At 37.3% G+C, this 20,680-nt stretch overlaps 1 protein-coding gene across 1 annotated transcript in view; it reads left to right on the top strand.

Moving 5' to 3' along the window:
- scaper (S-phase cyclin A-associated protein in the ER) overlaps positions 1 to 20,680 on the top strand; it is a 720,649-nt gene that overhangs the window by 207,927 nt on the left and 492,042 nt on the right. The window contains 3 exon segments of the mRNA XM_051920308.1: positions 7,320 to 7,496; positions 7,861 to 7,936; positions 13,777 to 13,894. Of these exon segments, the coding sequence (XP_051776268.1) occupies positions 7,320 to 7,496; positions 7,861 to 7,936; positions 13,777 to 13,894 (371 nt within the window).

Genomic DNA, 20,680 nt, shown 5'->3' with positions numbered 1-20,680 from the left:
GGTTCTAGTACCTTAACTTTCTTAGGAAGTCTGTCCCTCTGTAAGTGGATTATAACCTCTTGTTCTTCTTTCTAAAAATGTGAATAACTGTCTTACATAGATAGATGCCATTCCTGAAGCATCGTCCCTATTTTCCATAGAACACTGAAGGTATGTTAATGGTAACAGACAATATCCAATGCTTTTAGCATTTCTAGTCACATTTCATCCACACTTGCCGACTCCACACCATAGGCTTTTTTTTAATCACTGATTCTTTCCACCGAAGAAATGTTTCAACTCTACCTCCAAGCTTCTAGAATTGTTTTAATAGAGGACAGTGTTTCTAGCAGAGTTGGGAGTTCCTCAAAGTGCTTCTTCCAGACTTCGAAATGTTGAGGTCAGCATTTCCCAGCTTTTGCTTAGATGTCCTCCCTTCACTTCTTAAAACATCAAATGGTTTGTCAGAACCACTTTGAGGTCCTCCAAAAGTCAGTGTGCAGAACCATGCGAAACTCCACTCGCACACAGGCTTTCACCTCAGACATTTTGTTACTATGAGCTTTTTGGCCAGGCTGTAACTCTTAATCTAATCTGGTGACCAATACTAACATTAAATTGAATGTCTTTTTTCTTTAATTTGAAAACTGTCCACAGCATTGACGTTAACCAAAATGTCTGAATGTTGTCACCATGGCAGGCACTGACCACCTTATTTACACAGGTGTTTCAGCTATTTTTATATTGGACCAGGTCAATTGAAATGCCATGTCTCGGACCTCTCCCAATATTCAGAAATAGTTCTTTTGATGATGATCATTTACATTATCCTAACCAGAGCCATCTCTGCACGGAGTTTTTTGTTTGAGGTCTGCATATTCTCATCAGGTCAATGCTGGGTTCCATCACTATATTTCAGTTATGTTAATATAGGTTAATTTTTTTTGTATATTGAATGAGCGCTGCAATGCACTGGTGTCCTGTCTTTTGCTAAAAACAGCTCTTGCACCTCACATTTCAGAACTCCAATAAAAATGATAATTAATGAATTAATAAATTAATGAATGTTTCAAAACATTATATATTAGGTAAATTATTAAACTCTGTGTACTTATTTCAGTGTACTCTTATTTGTAGGTTATATGCCATTGTTCCTATTAGGCAAACTGTATGGTGTTCTTTACCACTATTTAAAATCCAGCTAAACTGTGTAATAGAGAGGTTGGGAGCATTCGCTGATAGTGTGTTGCTGAACCCATCATTTGACGAACCACTTAGATTGGGACCCGAGTGTAGCAGGTGACACCTCATCACCACACTGAAACAGTACAGTGATCCCTCGCTATATCGCGCTTCGCCTTTCGCGGCTTCACTCTATCGCGGATTTTATATGTAAGCATATTTAAATATATATCGCAGATTTTTTGCTGGTTCGCGGATTTCTGAGGACAATGGGTCTTTTAATTTCTGGTACATGCTTCCTCAGTTGGTTTGCCCAGTTGATTTCATACAAGGGATGCTATTGGCAGATGGCTGAGAAGCTACCCAACTTACTTTTGTTTCTCTCTCTCTCTCTCTCTCTCGCGCTGACTTTCTCTGATCCTGACGTAGGAGGTGTGAGCAGGGGGGCTGTTCGCACACCTAGATGCTACGGACGCTCGTCTAAAAATGCTGAAAGATTATCTTCACGTTGCTACCTTCTGTGTGCAGCTGCTTCCTGAAGCGACATGCTGCACGGTGCTTCGCATACTTACGTATTGATTTTTTACTGTTTGTTTTCCTCTGTCTCTCTCTCTCTCTCTCTCTCTCTCTCTCTCTCTCTCTCTCTCTCTCTCTCTCTCTCTCTCTCTCCCTGCTCCTGACGGAGGGGGGTGTGAGCTGCCGCCTTCAACAGCTTTGTACCGGCGGTGCTTCGCATACTTAAAAGCCAAACAGCCCTATTGATTTGTTTGGTTTTCTCTCACTTTCTGACATTCAGTGCTCCTGACGCGCACTCCTTTGAAGAGATATGTTTGCATTCTTTTAATTGTGAGACAGAACTGTCATCTCTGTCTTGTCATGGAGCACAGTTTAAACTTTTGAAAAAGAGACAAATGTTTGTTTGCAGTGTTTGAATAATGTTCCTGTCTCTCTACAACCACCTGTGTTTCTGCGCAAATCTGTGACCCAAGCATGACAATATAAAAATAACCATATAAACATATGGTTTCTACTTCGCGGATTTTCTTATTTCGCGGGTGGCTCTGGAACGCGACCCCCGCGATGGAGGAGGGATTACTGTATATGGTTTTTTTTTTTTTTTTTTTACACTGGCTGGAGTGCTAATCCTGCCAACAATACCCAAGTTTTCCGTGTAAGTTGGGGGACCTCTTTGCAGGGTTGGATGCAGATTAATGTCATACCCAGGAAAAGGCAATTGCAGGTTAGGGGTCTTGCTCAAGGGTCCAATGAAGTAGAGACACTTCCGATTGCCAGTACAGATACCTAGCCTCAGAGCCATCCTGTATAAGAGTTTCACAAAATATCTAGCTATAGGTTTTTATCTATTTGGAGATGTTGAAAATGATTTTCTAAAAAGTTTTTTTTTTTTTTTTTCTGAATACTAAACTGAAAAACTATGTTTTATTTCAAATTTACAATATAATCGTCTTAACATTCAACACAACTGTATCTTAATAAATTAAAGTTAATCCTTTTAGCAATGATCATTGTCCATTTCCATTAAAGATTTAAACATTTTCCAAGAAATTAATAATAAAATTAATTAAAGAAAGCTGGTATTTGATGATGTTAAAAAGTGGTTACTATTATTGAGCACTGAAGCACAATTTTTCAAAAATTGGTCATTTAACAAGTCTGCACGATTTTTACTAAATGAGCTCTCATTTATGTCTTGAATGTCTAGATCAGTGTTGTTTTTGCAGAGACTGTAATAACTATTTACAATAATACTTGTACTTATCAGTAGTTGCAAGATATTCCTTCCAAATCATGGTGGCTATGAGATGTTTTATTAAAATATTAAGTAAAATGAATAAGCTCTGACTCCCTGTGTCCATTAATAGATTTATCAGGTTTTAGTATGTTATGGAAATTTTCACATATTGCCAATAAGATCATTAGCATGATCATCATGGCTGTGCCATAATATACAGTTTTCCTTCCCCAACATTGCATTAAATCAATACACCTTTAATTTTTCTGTATCATCAACCAACACCCCTATTGCGTGGCAACCTGTTATTTTGCCTTCATCTACACCCAGTTTAGGAAGCAACTGTGACTTGTTTTCAACCTGCAGGAATCTTCTTAAGGTCTAATGACCAGCTTCTTCTGCTATAAAGACCACTGTTGGATAGCTGTTATATAGACCAATCATTCTTGATATATAAACACAATGGTATTTATAGACCATGTGAATGTGCTAAACCAACCTTTATTAGTCATCACGCAGGTGCTCCTAACATGTAGATATTTGAACAGCCACCACAAAAGTAATATATATGAATACCAGACAAAAAGAACAGAAGTTGAAATTTATTTATTGGCAAACACAAAAAAAATTAAAAGGGGATATCTGTGGTTTCCCTTAGTTCAGGTGTAAACAATTCCCCTTGAAGCCAGTGCTTCACGTTTGCTTTACTGTATACAGTAAAACCCCTAAATTTAGGGAATCGGTTTCCGTGGTTTCTATTACCCTTGGTTTACCATGGCCCAAATGAAATGATTAAATGGAAAATTCCTCAAATAAATGATTCATAACTTTCAAATTACATACCATTCTGTGCAAATGTTTTTACCACACCTCATTGCACCATTCTGTGTGTAACATGTGGCAAAAATCTGGTGTGCGGCAACAGCGCGCATTGGTGGTGCATCTGACATCATTTTTGCTGCACTGACACATTCATTTGAGGGATAGAGAAAACAAGTATAATAATGTTCAGTGTATTTTATTATTAAATAATGATGGTAATACCTTACTGTATGTAATTTATCAACTATCGTTTAAACTTTATCATTAATGTGTTTGTAAACAAAAAGCGTCTTGTATATAGGGTTTGCTACTATCTTGAGGTTTTAGGCACCCTAGTTAGGTTGTGGAATGTATAACGTGCAGATATGGGAGGACTACTTTATTTCTTGTAGCAATAATATGTGGGCCTTCTACAAGCATCTTAATTATTGCTCAGTCCCTTTACATTCATGAAGAAATACAGATTGGTTGTATCCTAGCTTTATTATCTTTTGAAATGCTTAACATGTCGATTATCTTAACCAGCAAGACAGTTCACAATGCATAAACAACAAGGAAAACAGTTTTAATTTCATTGTGTGGTAATGCAACATGTCTTACTGTTGGACTAGTCAGGCTGTTTTCAGTTTTGTATTTGCCTTACTGATACTTAGTATAAATGACATTCTTTCTGCATAGCACTCTTCACTGAGTATAAGTTCAGAGTGCTTATATGTATTTACAAATATACACACTAACTGTAAACTACTTAATTGTTCAATATTTATGTATACTAACATAGGTATACTGTAAAATGTAATCTGTTATTATATTATCATGATTTGTGAATGTAGAAGTCCATTAATATTACATTCGAGATATGGATTGTTGATAGTAGAGGAGAGGAAATGAAAAATTCCAGGTAACAGCATTGCTGAAGAAAATATATCTCGATCTTCTGCATTCAGTTATAGTGATTAAAATCACACTTCTTATGACCTATAACAACTTGATACCTTTCCCAACTTGAACATTGTACAATATAAGTATATTTTGAAAAGTATAACCAAAAGCAGGCTACCCCATGTCGCCTGTTTTAGAACAAGGTTATAGTCCCTCTTGTGTGACTAAAGTAGTTTGGCATCAGGAAATAGGTGTGAAAGTTTCTGCTCCAGTGCCCCCTTTTGGAGGCCACTGTCAAACGTAGGTAGACCTGAAAATGCTAAACTGGTGATGATAATAAGAAGTAGAATGAATCACATGGTGTCTGGTACTTCTAATGTGACACTAAAAATGCTGACCTTAGAAGCCACAGTTTTGTACATTATTACATGTCAAGTCCATTTTTCCTTAATAACAACAGAAATAGTTTAAAACTTGTAAACAATATGAAAATGCAAATAACATTCAACATTTTTGTACATTCACAAAGTAAAGCATGAATGGAGGTATGCTTATAAAATTACAGTATTTATTAATGCAAAATACTGTTTACCTAATTGTGCCACTGCTCAGTTTTGCTGCTGCAAAGTATGTCATCAACAACACTAACAAGAAATTTCAAAAGTGGTTTGGATCGTCTTTTATCATTTAGGCAACACATCTCTATGATTAATGCATATTTATTCATTTTAAAGGAGTGTGAGTGATAGAGTTGAGCCTTGCTCTGCACATTTAGCCTTGATAAGGGTGTAAGTATATGCAGAATTACACATGGGGACTAGTTAAAAAGTGGAGGCTGAAATAAGCTATTTTACACTGAAATGTAGTCCACTTACTTATGCAACAACAACATTTATTTATATAGCACATTTTCATGGAAAGAATGCAGCTCAAGTTGCTTTGCAAGATGTTAGAATGAAAGTTACAAGCAAAAAAAAAAACAAGTTTAGGTAAGAATAATGAATAAGTAACAAAGAAAAAAATAGAAATAAATAAATCCATATGACTTTATTGAACTTAACATCCTTATATACAATATAGTATTGAAAGTCTATAAAGATGAGTCTGCTGATAAAGTCAGATGGCTGGGAGGACAGAAAAAAAAAGAAACCTCCAGTTTAAAATCTGCAGGGGTTCCAAGGCTAAAAGACCAGCCAGCCCCCACAGGGCATTTTACCTTATATAAATGTGCTTAAATCATTCCTTGTTAATTCCAAACTTTGTCCCAGAGGATTCGATGCAGTCGGTCTCATGGAGAGCTGGGACAACTGCTTTCATTCCAGCATCACAGGTGGCAGGTGCCAAACTAATTTGGTTTGCTGTTGAGAAAGAAAGAAACAAAACAAAGTTAAAGCAATAGTAAAAAAAAAAAAATTGTTTACCTGAATCTAGCGTTATACCTCATTAACATAATGCCTCATTAACATAAATTCAGTTCAGATTATTGAAAATAGAAGTCATCCGTTAGTCTGCGCAGGATCTTTTTTTTTTTTTTTTTTTTTTTAAACTGTGGACTATTTCTATTCTCCAAAAAAAAAAATATATATTTTTGCATGCTTATTTAGTCCATAGCCATATCTGTTGAGCACAATTTATTTTTTGTTATGTAATGAAAGTTGTTAGAAAAAACAAAACTAAAGCTTTCAATCGGGAAGAAAGACACTAAAGGGCAGCCATATTTTTTGATGTCACACGTGTTCTTTAAGAAAATGCACTATGTACTTGTTTCAAAATTGTTTCAGAAGGTTTTCTTCTAAATAGGGTTTGTGTCTCAGAATTAGTTTCACTATTTTATCTGAAGATATTTACGTGAAAGTTACTCTGCTTGTTACCTGCTGTTTCTTTAGAGGTTAGATGACCGTGGTCTTGTTTGAAAATAGTTGCAACTAGGGCATGACTTGAAAGAATCTCATGTTAAAAGTCTCCGTCTCACAGGACTTCATACCGCAACAACGTTTTTGGAATCTTTTAATTCTCACTGGCAACATGAATTAGACAATCTATAAGTCTCCGACTTTAAAGTTTAAATCCGAACAATATATTTGATCTCTTTTCGCTGTTCCATTATTTCATCGAGTAATAATTTCCATTTGTTTGCGCTAATGCGATCTTTCCTATCCTTTTTTTGAGATTTTTGAATTTTTGTACTTCCATTATCTCTAATCTGCTGTGCATGTGTACCGTGCCAACATTTTTGAATTCTTTACGACATTCTACTTTGTCATCTACTCTTTGTCCTTTATTTCCGGCCCCGGGTGTGGTTAAATCTCTTTCTTGCTGGATGTATAACGCTGCTTGCATTGTGAGGGGGTGGAGGGTTTGGGGGCTGAACACGCGCTAAGGAGATGCGGTCTGATCAGCTGCTGTCTTGCTGCTGGTGAGCTGCGTATTCTGCTTGTCGCACTGCGCGTCGATCATTTAAAAGCCTGTAGAGCAGCTGTCCTATTGTCTCACTGCCTTGTCTCGCGTGACGTCAAAGTGTCTTACGAGAAGATCACGTCTCGTCTCCCTACCAAGATTTTTTTTATAATAGAGAGATATGATGTTTTCCATTTGCTGTCATGTTTACTACACCTAGAATGTTGACACATGTATTTTTTTAATTGTATACAAATTCAGGCTTTTTTAAATAAATGCATTTTTTGTTTCAAAATGGTTTTAGACCCAGTCAATTGCTGAAGTTCTAGCCAAGAAAGAAGAGCTGGCTGACCGGTTGGAGAAGGCAAATGAAGAAGCTATTGCGAGTGCAATTGCTGAGGAGGAGCAGCTGACCAGAGAGATTCAAGCAGAAGAAGACAATGAATTCAACTTAGAGACTGACAATGAATGTGATTTCTCAGTAAGAAGCTTTATGAGTTCTCAGCTAATATGCATACTAAGTAGTGAAAGATGTGTCAATAATTACTTCACAACATGGTAAAGTGGTAAACTTGTGGTAAAGTAATCCTGTTATTTCTAGTATTTCTACATTTGTTAATGTAATGTATACTGAAGAGTTTTTAAGTTTTTTTTTTACTTTATGAACTCAATTATTTAAGAATATATGTAATGTAGCAGTTAGGATGTAAAATGAAATGTAAACCATGTTTCCACAAACTTAATGGAGAAACAGTGACAATATTTGGAGGCCCATTTCAGTGATTGTTACTGCCTAATAAAACTTGACATTTCAAGACTAACTATTTTTATTTTTGTTGCAACAGGCTAGTATAGGAAGTGGAAGCTTGTCTTATTGTGGCCTACCTATGGACTGGAATGAAGTCTTAGCTGATTATGATGGTATGATGTTTCTGTTTATGGAATTTTAATCATCAACGTCATTTGTTGGTATTGTGAATGTGTATGTAAACATGATCATAAATGAACATCTGCTGATCGGATTTATTTTTTCTATTAAATAAAGTGAGTTAATTATCAACACCCTGGAGAGTGTCAGTGTGCTGTGTGTGGCTTGTAAAGGCAAGTAGGGGTTTCACTGTACCCTGCACACGTGACAATATTGCCACCTGTGTTACTATTACTATTTCTTCTTCTGCTTTAGGAAATTGTACCCCTACAATCTGTTTTTTCTTTTCATGGATGAAAATTGCATAGAGAAGAGTTTTTGAAGGCCAGAGACTCGGAGGAATGCATTAAAAGAATGATTTAATGAAAGATTATATTGTTGTTTGCTTCATCATAAATGTCATAAGTTTCCATGTGGTTGTCATTCACCAAACAGGCAAAGAATTTTTTTAAGTTGAGAAACTTGATGTTGTTTCTTAAAGGAGAAGTTTTATAGGGTTAGGTTAGGATTTATTTAGGATTTTTTTTTTTGTTTCAAAGTACGTTTCAACTTTTTTTAGTTACCCTGTCTCTGACTTTAAACTTAGGTACTTGTCTGTTTCAGTTGGTGTATTTTACAGTTTTTGCCTTTTGTGTGGCATTAATATTTAAAGATTAGAAGTCATTTGCTTGTAAATTTGTTAAGAATGTGAAGCTTAAGAGACTTTTTTTTTTTTAAATATAAGCCTGCTAACGAGAAAACCTGAGTGCTAGATTCATTTATCAAAAATGTCTATGCATATAGTGCTTTGTGCAAGTCCCCTCTCCCACCACGACCCCCTTAAATAGAGTAGTAAGATGCTCTTTTATTTTTTGTGAAAACATAAAACAAAAAAGTACTCCAGCTGCATACATGGTCGGAGTGACAGATATTCGCAATTTATTTTCCTATACATTTATTAAGGCAGAAACTGACATTATAAGTGCTTGTAATTGCATGTCTTGCATTTATTTAATCGTCTTGGCAAGTGGTGAAAATAATATTAATAAACAAACATAAATGCTGAGTGAAGAGTTGCTTCAATTTATACTGTATAGCATTTCCTAAATGGAAACATTTAAAATAAGACTAATAAAATATAGCAGGTAGACTACTGGCCTTTTAATCCTTAATGAAACGTTGACATTATTTATTGTGTACAGCATAATCAGTGTCAAAATGTATTTCCCATTCTTATATAACATATTTTAAATCTGTGAGCCATTCATAGTTCTTGATTAAACCTTTTTCATTATTACTGATCAGCTTGTTGGTGCATTTCTGTTATGTTTGCTGTATAACAGGATTGGTTAATTAAAATTTGAGATGACCGAAAAGCTGATATGGAGCAGGCAATGCACAGCAATCTTGGATACCTACATTTGTAGTTCTCAATAAAGAACAAACAATTATAAGTGACAGGACTGACTTGCAATAAAGAGTGTACATTTGAATAGGCAAATTATGTATTGTGACTTCTAAGACCTGCTCCACCAAGAAGAGAACTCACGCTACACTCTATCCATGAATCAAAAATAAAATAAATTTGATTATTAAGAAAAGATGAATCCCAAATATTAATAATAATATAGAGCCTATTAAAGTCAAGGAAAAGCCATTGGAGCTCAATACAAAACTGTATATGTCATTGCCGTCTTTCACTCTTGTAATATTACAAGCTATATAGCCTACCACATAAAAAATAGGTCAAGTTCCTTCTCATCTCGGTTCCAAAAGCTTGTATGGTTCCTCCTTTGATAGCGGCTGTAGGCAGCACATAACCAGAAGAGGCAGGGGTGTTTCATTTTGTGACGACTTCTAAATCTCCCCCCAGAGGTGACCTTACATAGAGGTCTGAAGCACCTTGGAGTAACAGGTTCCCTTTTGGGAAATAGCCATTAGAATTTTCTTTGCTCTCTTCTTTTCTCTTCTTGTCTCTACTTGGGAATGGAGGGAGGAGAACATGCTTTGAGGAATTAGGTGATCTTTAACCTTTCCCCCAGTTGTCTCTGCAATCCCAGCCCCAATATCACAATGAGAAGGAGCAAAGCTTGATAGTATAATCTTGTATATTTGACCTGCTGAAAATAAATCTACTTCATCACCTAGTGGGGATATGCCTTCCCCGTCTTTTCAGAACAAAAGAATGTATTAAATGAATTGGTGGGTTAGTACGTCCTTGTCAGCATTGCCCCTAGAAAAGTAGTCACACCTATATTTAGTGATCAGTGATATATAAAAGCATCCAGTGCTGATTAAAACTTCTCCTAATGCACTCTTAAAGGTGCTTTATATGTAAAGGTTGCCTTTCGACACGCACACACACGAAATGTAATTGCAATCACTAGTGGAGATTAGTGTTGCTACCATAGATCTGAAGGAACCCGCATTTGATTCCCTGCTCAGGTGGTGTTCCTGTATCAGTGCAGATTATTACTTTTACAATACAATGGAAAAAAATTGCTTGGTAGGAAACTATAGATGATGATGTTTCCATATTGGAAAGTTCCAAGAGTTGAAATATTCTTATTCGGCTTCCAAAATAAAGCAGTTGCAAAAATCTTTGTAATGTAATAAAAAAATTTGTGTTGCTTATATAAGCAATAAGAAATAAAAGCATTGGGGAAAAATGTTTTGCCTTCTATAATGATGCAGTTTAATAATGCCCGTCACATTTCTGAAGTGAATAGGTGCTGTTTTTCAGAATGTTTTCATAGGTTGTAAACAAACAAATGAACTACAGTAAATGGACAGTTAAATCCAATAAAGTCAATAGTGGGTCAAAACTGCCCCAAATGACATAGCAGTGTTTTCAAATGTGTACCAGCTTTACAAAAATCTACAGTTTTGGAAATTTCTGTTTTTTGTAAAATTTGGTCACTTTGCTAAATCCCTTCCCATTTCTGAGCTGAAAATGATATTTAGGGTGGTTGTTTATTTGATCTACAAACAAACTACTGTAAAAGCATCTAAAAATCCATCAAAGTCAATAGTTGTTCAAAACTGATACAAATGACTTAGTGTTCAAAATGAGTAGCAGCCATATAACATTTAGAATCTTTTTTTGCAAACTTTATTGCTGTCTGAAAGGTTATGTCACTCTCCTGAGATTCTTCACATTTCTAAGCTGAAAAGATTATACTTAGGATGTTTTTATGAGTGGTGAACAACTAAACTACCCTAAATGTAGCAGAAAATCCATTAAAGCCAAAGGTGGGTCAAACTGACCCAAAAGAGATGGAAAGGTAAACCTTTTTAGAAACTGTAGAAATTATGATGTGCTTAACTTTTTATTACTTTTTATTAATTTGGGGAAGTGTAAAGGTCACATGGCTTGATCTTAAACAGATGAAATTTAGGGTGCCTTTACTGATTTCAAACCCAAAAATAAGCCAATTTTGACCTGTAACATTGTGAGGGTTATAACATCATTTCTGTAGTGCACTAGGTAGCTTCCTGGCTTGCAGCTAATGCTGTAGGGATAGGCTCCAAGTCACCGGTGACTCTAAAATTTGAATAAACAAGGAAGTCAATTAATGGAAGGAATGATAAATATATTTTTATCCATCTTTTTAAGAACTTGCTATTCCAGTACAGGAGTGTAGTGAGGTTGAGTCAGTCATAGAAGGAAATCAGTGCTGGACTGAATGCCAGCCCTTCAGAACAAACACACACAACACATTTAGAGTAGTCAGTCCATTTAACTAATGAAAGATGATAGAGTTCCTCATAAAACCAACACAAACATGAGGATATGTAAACGTCCCACAGAGGACACTCTATTTGCAAATTAGAGCTGAGTCCAGCTGTTAAGGTTCTGAAACTAGAGACTTGCCAAAAGCATATTTAAAAATATTAATGTTTTTACCAGTGGTGGCTGGTGAAGAATATGTAGGCAGGGTTGTAGCTTTTGGGGGGATAAACTGAAGCAGCACTTACCTATTATATAGTGCCTTTCACATCTATTTATTATATAGTGCCTTTCCTATCTAGCTAGCTATCTAGCTTTCTGGCTAGCTATTCCACATGCTCTTGTGGTCCTCATCATAGTGTCAATGCACATCTTGGCCTGTCCTATACCAGACCCATTGGGCAAATCCAGGCTAAAATGTATTATATCCTTTCCACCATGCTTCCCATTCTGATGCCAGCTTTCCCATTTCTACTGTGCTCTAAAACTTCAGTCTGTCACATCCACAGTCCCTTTGTTCTTCCCATAACTTGCTCTGTAGATGTGGAAACAAACAGGTGCACCTTCCACCCAGATGTTGTACTGCACCTGTCTCTAAATTGCCCCTGCCATCTTGCCCATTTCCCCATTCTTTCAACACCCACACCATAATGTCCACAACCTCACCTCCGTAATCTTCCAATAACATGGACTTTTGTCTGTCCCATAACACATCCATAGCATAAATCCAATCCCAATCTTGTTCTGTCTCTATTATTAGAGTGCCCAGTCCTTGACCATTTCCACTGTATTCCATAAATCCACATCATACAATCAGCAGTCTTCTGATTTTTCCCAAGTCTTGCTTCCCAGTTTATCATTTGCTACACCCACAGAGTAATTCCCACCCTAATTTTATTCTACACTTGCTGCCAGTCTGCAAGTTTGCCAGGCTTACCTCACCTGGGCACAAATTCACATTCTAAGATCCACAGACTCCCACATCTTGCAGCATAACCTGTCCTGTACTACACCTACAGGACAAGTCCAAACTATATATTATTCTGACTTTACAATCAGGTTACCTAGATTTCCTTGAACAAACATTTTGCCCTCCTTTCCTTCAGACCTGAAAATGTCTCAGTTACTTTCTGTTTAAATTTAGTAATTTCACTAAGCCTGCCTAAACAATTTAGCTCATGTTATTGCCTAGATCAGTGTTTCCCAACCTTTTTTTTCTGTACTGGCACACTTTTCATAATCAAGATCATCCCAAGGAACACCACTATTTTACTAACCACAAACAAATATACAGTGTACACTTGCTCAACTGCCCGAAGGGGCAGGACTACTGGAGAAGCTGGTTAAAAAAAAAAAAAAAGGGAGCTCCGAGATCAGCATTCAAAGAAACAGGACTTAGTGAGCATTTTGTTGGCATCTCCAAGCTGCTTCGCACCTTTGTTCACCCCTCTCTGCCTTATAGGTAATTTGTATGCCCACTGTCCACCAACCCTGTGAGGTTCACTGCTGACCACACACACACACACACTCGGGGCAGATGGATTTTAGCAGCCAGGAGACACGTCCAAAGTGCTCAAATATGACAATCACATTGCTGCTTTTATGCTAACTTCTCCAAGTAGTCCTATCCTCCTTAGAAAGGTCTCAACCCTCGTTTAGCTTGTCCCTGTAAGGTTCAGAGCTGCACTGTTATTGTCATGGCACGGCACACCTGGGTAGCTCTTATGGCGCACCACTGTTCTATGGCACACTGGTTGAAAAACACTAGATTAGATGACTGTGGCTACTTTCATGCCGCTTTCATTTTTCAGAATGATGTTTTTTGGTCTCATACCCCCGTCATTGTTCACAATGATTCAGTATCAACACATTGAAACAACAGAGGAAATTTTTTTCAGTTTTATGCTGTACTTGCTTGTGGCTTTAAGCTGATGTAACACTTAAATATCAGTAAAATGTACTGCTGTTTTCTGTCTTGCCAAAATAATGTCACTGCCAATTTTTCTTGTCTTTTATTAAACTTACCCTGTTTTCCTGCACTTACAAAGATTTTTATAACTCATGATTTTAATGATTATTAAAACTACTAATATAGATAATGGATGATTTTTTTTTCCCCTCAAGCTCGGGAGCCATGGAGACAGAGTACATCTTGGGGAGATATAGTGGAAGAAGAACCAGCTCGTCCTCCTGGTCATGGGATACATATGCACGAAAAGTTATCCTCTCCATCACGTAAAAGGTGAGATTATGAAATGTGTTGGTCTGCTTATTAACCTGTTTATTTAACAGCTATTTTCATGAATACTGTTGCTGTATATGAGTTGTTTCTGTCAGAACTGATAGCTGCATGTTGATTAAAATAGTTATTAATTTTTAATCACTAAATGTAAGTTGTATTGCTTGGTTTTTACTTTTTTTTTTTTGATGCATGTTATATGTTTATACTTGATATTTGTAGGGTATTTATTAGGAAACCATGACCACACCCTATATGATTTTTTTTTAATGCTGTTAAGAATTTCAAAAACAAATTACATCACTTTTCTACAGTCACCTTCCTTTGTGGTGCAATTTTCCCAGTGTTGTACCAACTTTTTAATGCCCTCAGCAAAAAATGTTTTTAGTTGAGCGCGTAGCCACTAATGCACCACTGCTTTCACATCATCATGGCTGTAGCTGGACATCCGGACCACTCTGCATCCATCACACTAGTATGGCCATTTCGAACATTTCAATCCACTGATAGACGACTATATGAGAGAGAACTTTATACCCATGCTGAGCACACATGTGGAGACGAATTTGTGCTCCCAGTACACCTTCTGCCCACAAAAAGCATATGACAGAACACTGTTTCTCTTTTGTGCAATGTATAAGTTTCACTGCCATCTTCACCACAGGGGGACAACTCTTATACTAAACTGCAACGGCAGCTGGCTTGTCAGACAGAATTAGTGACATGACAATCTCAGAAACAGCCAATTAATACTTCTCCCACCTTCACTGTTTCCAACTAATGTATGTATGTACAGTAATCTCTCGCTATATCGCGCTTCGCCTTTCGCGGCTTCACTCCATCGCGGATTTTATATGTAAGCATATTTAAATATATATCGCGGATTTTTCGCTGCTTCGCGGGTTTCTGCGGACAATGGGTCTTTTAATTTCTGGTACATGCTTCCTCAGTTGGTTTGCCCAGTTGATTTCATACAAGGGACGCTATTGGCAGATGGCTGAGAAGCTACCCGGCTTACTTTTCTCTTTCTTTTGCGCTGACTTTCTCTGATCCTGACGTAGGGGGATTGAGCAGGGGGGCTGTTCGCACACCTAGACGATACGGACGCTCGTCTAAAAATGCTGAAAGATTATCTTCACGTTGTGATCTTTTGTGCAGCTGCTTCCTGAAACGACATGCTGCACGGAGCTTCGCATACTTAAAAGCTCGAAGGGCACGTATTGATTTTTGATTGAAAAACAAACTCTGTCTCACTTTGTCTGATCCTGACGGAGGGGGTGTGAGCTGCCGCCATCAACAGCTTTGTGCCTCGGTGCTTCACATACTTAAAAGAAAAACAGCCCTATTGATCTGTTTGCTTTTCTGTCTATCTCTGTGACAGCCACTGCTCCTGACAAGCACTCCTTTGAAGAGGAAGATATGTTTGCATTCTTTTAATTGTGAGACAGAACTGTCATCTCTGTCTTGTCATGGAGCACAGTTTAAACTTTTGAAAAAGAGACAAATGTTTGTTTGCAGTGTTTGAATAACGTTCATGTCTCTCTACAACCTCCTGTGTTTCTGCGCAAATCTGTGACCCAAGCATGACAATATAAAAATAACCATATAAACATATGGTTTCTACTTCGCGGATTTTCTTATTTCGCGGGTGGCTCTGGAACGCAACCCCCGCGATGGAGGAGGGATTACTGTATGTATGTATGTATGTATGTGTTTTGTCTCGGAAGAGTAATATATATATTGCTCTTCTTTCCCCTATTGTATTATTAATATGTAGCCTTAGAATGCCTAATCTCACAGACTTACCACTGTTTATAAGGTATTATTGTATATAACTTATCCCCATCTTCCCTTCTATATCTATAATCTTATGCAATTAGATGTAGTAAAAAGACAAGCAGAAGTTAAGTTACAGTTTAAACAATGTATTAGTATTATTGATAATATTCATAAATAATAACAAAATGCAAAGTACATTTGAATATTGGCAACCATACAACCTGATTAAATGGTGATATGTAGTTCAGGCGGCACACAGTCTTCTAGTTACTTAAATGTCTCTAGTTAAGGCATCATTGGTGCTCAGCTTTCAGCCACATGTCTGTTCAAAATGGCTGCTGAGCTGTGCTCTTCATTGTGTGGTCTCTTTCACAGGTTAGCAAGAGAGATGCTTCTTTCAGATGTTGGTTAGTAAGAGAGAGATTGTGAGGTTAAACAAGTAAATATATAGATTTTCTGTCCAATCCCTACAGCCAATGGGGCATCGTAGTACTTAAAGGCTTCTGAACCAAGCCAATTCCAAACGGCCATACTTCAGACCAATGGGGGAAATAGAACATCTTAAAACCTGCCCCCAAACCATATGTTAAAGTACACCTTAGCCCATTTGCGGGGGTAGAAATGACTTTAGCAAAGAAACACTTGCCAAACTGGTTTAAAACACACATTCCTCAAATCCTGTCGTAAAATTCAAACAGAACCATTCCTAATTTGGGGGGGGTGTGTGTGTGTGTGTGTGTGGTGAACAGTAAATTATTGTGAATTTCCCCTTGGGATTAATAAAGTATCTATCTATCTATCTATCTATCTATCTATCTATCTATCTATCTATCTATCTATCTATCTATCTATCTATCTATCTATCTACCTATCTACCTATCTACCTATCTACCTATCTACCTACCTACCTACCTACCTACCTACCTACCTACCTACCTTTGCCCAAATTACAAATAAAAGACATACAAAACATTTATAACAGTTATATGTAAAATCTCACATCACAACAGTATGTATGTATAACATAAACGATTCAAAATACACAAAATGTTGATGCAAAAATTTTACCAAAAGATTAACAACTGACTCATTAAAAAAAATAATTAAACTCAAATATGACCCTTATATAGTATAATACTTACAAAATAAAGGTGAAGTCAAAATAGTGTCTCTTAAGTGATCTATTATAAAGTACATAGTAGCCTCATTAGCGTTATATTTACCCCATGAAAAAATGAGCCAAAAATTTTGAATATTTTTAATAAGAAAAAATGTTGTTATATGTAACAGAAACATGTGAATACCAAAACGTCAACACAAATACAGTTTGAAAGGTATGTCTAGTGTCCACTGATGTAGTGATGCAGATTTAGTACACATTCTTCATGTGATGTGTTTTGAGACAGTCACAAACTCTTAGCCAGATGTTGCAATCGGTAGAAGCTTGTTTCTTATATTTTTTCAGTTGCTTGCATATGAGATGGTAGAGTGTCAGTACTTGCAGGATATCAGAGTGAAAGGCTTAATGACTTCCACATCTTGCCCTTGCACTTGATCATGATAATATTGCCTTTTCACCACGGGGAAACTTAATGTGACCGAATTCACCGAACATATCATGGCGGTCATACAGTGCCATATTATGCATTAGTTTCAGTTTCCATGTCAATCAATATCTGATGACCAATTCACATAGCCATCGCTATCACTCAGTTTGAGCAGTGGTTCAGGTATATTTTTTTTTAATTGCTTGAATTAAGCAACCAAGTGCTAGTCTCATTGGGCCAGACAAGAATACATATCTGGGGAAACTTGTTAAAAAGTTTGCAGTGGATAGCATATAAAATTATAGCTGTAAAGGCTTCAGTCATGGGGTTTCTTCTTCAGAACCTGTCCCAGTTCCCTCCAGTCTATGAACTTTAAATTACTGAGCTTACAGAGAATTAGGAAAAGAAAATTAACAAAGATTTGATGCTGAGGAAAAAAAAAAAGCTAAAATTGCTGTGATCAATTCAGGAGCTCAGTAGCATAAGGTAACTGAAGCTTAATTTTTAATTTTCACATTGTAATGACAGACAGAGAGACAGAAAAGAGACACACATACATACTTAGACAACGACAGCTACTTGGCTCCACGAGTTTGATGTGTGCTTCTGTCTGCTATGATATCTTTCTGTCATTTTGACTATTGCATCACTATATGACATAACACCACCAAATAGAGTTTAGATAAGCATTCTGGTCTGTGGATAAACAATGTGTTAAACAGTGCATCTGTTTTCTGGCAGGTTTGCATTTCCAGTTAGACAGTGAAGTTAACTTATTTTAGTCACTCATTTAGACAAGCAGTGAGATATTGGGTGCTGTGGCGTCTCATCCATAGTTCTGACAGATTTGTGTGTGTGTGTGTATTTTTATCTGTGTATTTATTTATGTAAAGAGCTTCTGTAAAAAGCCAAATTTCCCTCAGGGGACAAATAAATAATCTATCTTATCTATCTATCTGTCTATTGTGTAAGAAGATAGACAAATTAATCTCCCAACTGTTAATTTTCACTGCATTCTTTTTTCTTTTTCAAGTTACATAAGGTGTTAGCTTTAAGCTGATATTTTTGCTACTGCCTCAATACTTAATATACTTTGGGAAAGAGAAGGTTTAACTGTTAAACTCATTTTCATTTGAGAACATGGCAAGTGTGACTAATTTAAGTGGGAAATATGGCTTGTATCCTCTAAGTTGCTAGTTTTTCCCGATAGAGCTCAAATTGCAAACATCAAATAACTCTTAGCTACCTTTACATTACATGTCAGTCATGTTTCGAGACATACCCCAGTCATTTGTGTCTGTATCAATACTCCCATTTCAAGGCATACCTTGCATTAAACATCTATGGTTAAGATTAGGGTCAAGGGAGAATTCTTAGTCAGGAGTGATGATGACTGTTGTAGTTGTACTTTTAGTTTTATAGTAGGTTTATCATGTAGTAGGAGTGGCTGTCACATAGTGACGGTGCCATGTAGTGCCATGGGCAGCTGTCGGGTCCATTTTAGAGTTTATACTGTTTAAATCATGGTGCTGTTGGTCTCGTCCGTTACAGGAGATGGACGTCTGAAGCGGAGCTCCATTAGCAGCGGCTTTATTTTCTCACGTATTTATTATTATTTAGAGATATCCTGTATTTACCTGACCCAAGGAGCTTCCACTACAGTATATAAACATGAGTAACAAGAAAAGAGGTCAGAAAGAACCGGAAAAGAAACTTAAAACTACATCAAAGTCTAGACAGACATCAAGCCCAAGTGTGAGGTACGGCCTCTCGGAGACTGACCTGGAACTGGCAGACGAATGCGCAGACTTCTTAGGACCTCGCTTCATTGCACCGTCTCCAGTCGAGAGCAAAAATGGGAGTGAAGTCACGATGGATTGCCAATTTCAGAAGAAGATCAATCGAAACTAGAAAAGGCCCTGCAGTATGTGCTCTCATGTACTCCTCTTGAGCCAGAGGCATTGGCTGTAATAGGAGCGGCAATTCCACCCGCGGAGCATGAAAGCCGGAGCGATCTGTCCGAACTGAAAGAGATGATTGCAACACTGGCGACTGCCACCTCCACAGCCGTAAGTAAGCCTAAGAAGGAGCTTAAGAGGCTTAAGAAGGATAACAAAGGCCGGGAAATGCGTCTATTTCATCATTTTCATTCGACCTTTAAAGGTATAGTGGGGAAAATAGAGGAACACATAGAAGAAAATACAGTAATCCCTCCTCCATCGCGGAGGTTGCGTTCCAGAACAACAACAACATTTATTTATATAGCACATTTTCATACAAAAAGTAGCTCAAAGTGCCACCGCGAAAGGTGAAAATCCGCGAAGTAGAAACCATATGTTTATATGGTTATTTTTATATTGTCATGCTTGGGTCACAGATTTGCACAGAAACACAGGAGGTTGTAGAGAGACAGGAACGTTATTCAAACACTGCAAACAAACATTTGTCTCTTTTTCAAAAGTTTAAACTGTGCTCCATGACAAGACAGAGATGACAGTTCAGTCTCACAATTAAAAGAATACAAACATATCTTCCTCTTCAAAGGAGTGCGCATCAGGAGCAGAGACTGTCAGAAAGATAGAGAGCAAAGCAAACAAATCAATAGGGCTGTTTGGCTTTTAAGTATGCAAAGCACCGCGCGGCACAAAGCTGTTGAAGGCGGCAGCTCACACCCCCTCCAAAGAGAGAGACAGAGAAAAACAAACAATCAAAAATCAATACGTGCCCTTCGAGTTTTTAAGTATGCGAAGCACCGTGCAGCATGTCGCTTCACAAAGCAGCTGCACAGAAGGGAGCAACATGAAGATAATCTTTCAGCATTTTTAGATGAGCTTCCGTATCGTCTAGGTGTGCTCACACCCCCTCCGTCAGGATCAGAGAAAGTCAGCGCAAGAGAGAGAGAGTGAAAAGTACGTTGGGTAGCTTCTCAGCCATCTGCCAATAGCGTCCCTTGTATGAAATCAACTGGGATTCCGAATGCAAAAAACTCAGAGACAGACTTGCAGCCCTGGAGGATGGGTGCCGAAGGAATAATATTAGAATCTAAGGTCTACCTGAGAAACAAAGTACAAACCCAGTGAAATTTGCAGTAGAATTACTCTCTAAAATAATTGGAGATGACTTTAAACCAGATACCGAGTTAGCAGCAGCTTATTGTATACGCAGTTCAAATACCTTTAAACCTAGGTCTTTTATTGTTCGCTTTGAGCGACTACGATAAAAGCTTAATTTGATGGCTCTTCTCGGACACAAGCAAGAGATTATATTTGAAAATAATCTCATTCGTTTTTTTCCCTGACTTCTCACCTTTAATAGCTGCAAAACGGGCAGCCTTCTTCAACATGAAACAGCTGTTACGGAAAGCCGATATCAAATACAGCCTCTTGTATCCCGCCAAACTGAAAGTGGAAGTTCGTGGCCAATATTATCTATTTTCAAGCAAGGAGGAAGCTAAAAAGGAATT

The sequence above is a fragment of the Erpetoichthys calabaricus genome, chromosome 17 (assembly GCF_900747795.2).
Source record: "Erpetoichthys calabaricus chromosome 17, fErpCal1.3, whole genome shotgun sequence".
Classification (NCBI taxonomy): domain Eukaryota; kingdom Metazoa; phylum Chordata; class Cladistia; order Polypteriformes; family Polypteridae; genus Erpetoichthys; species Erpetoichthys calabaricus.
The sequence above is the reverse complement of the archived record's forward strand: the minus strand, read 5'-3'. Positions and strand labels throughout refer to the sequence as shown.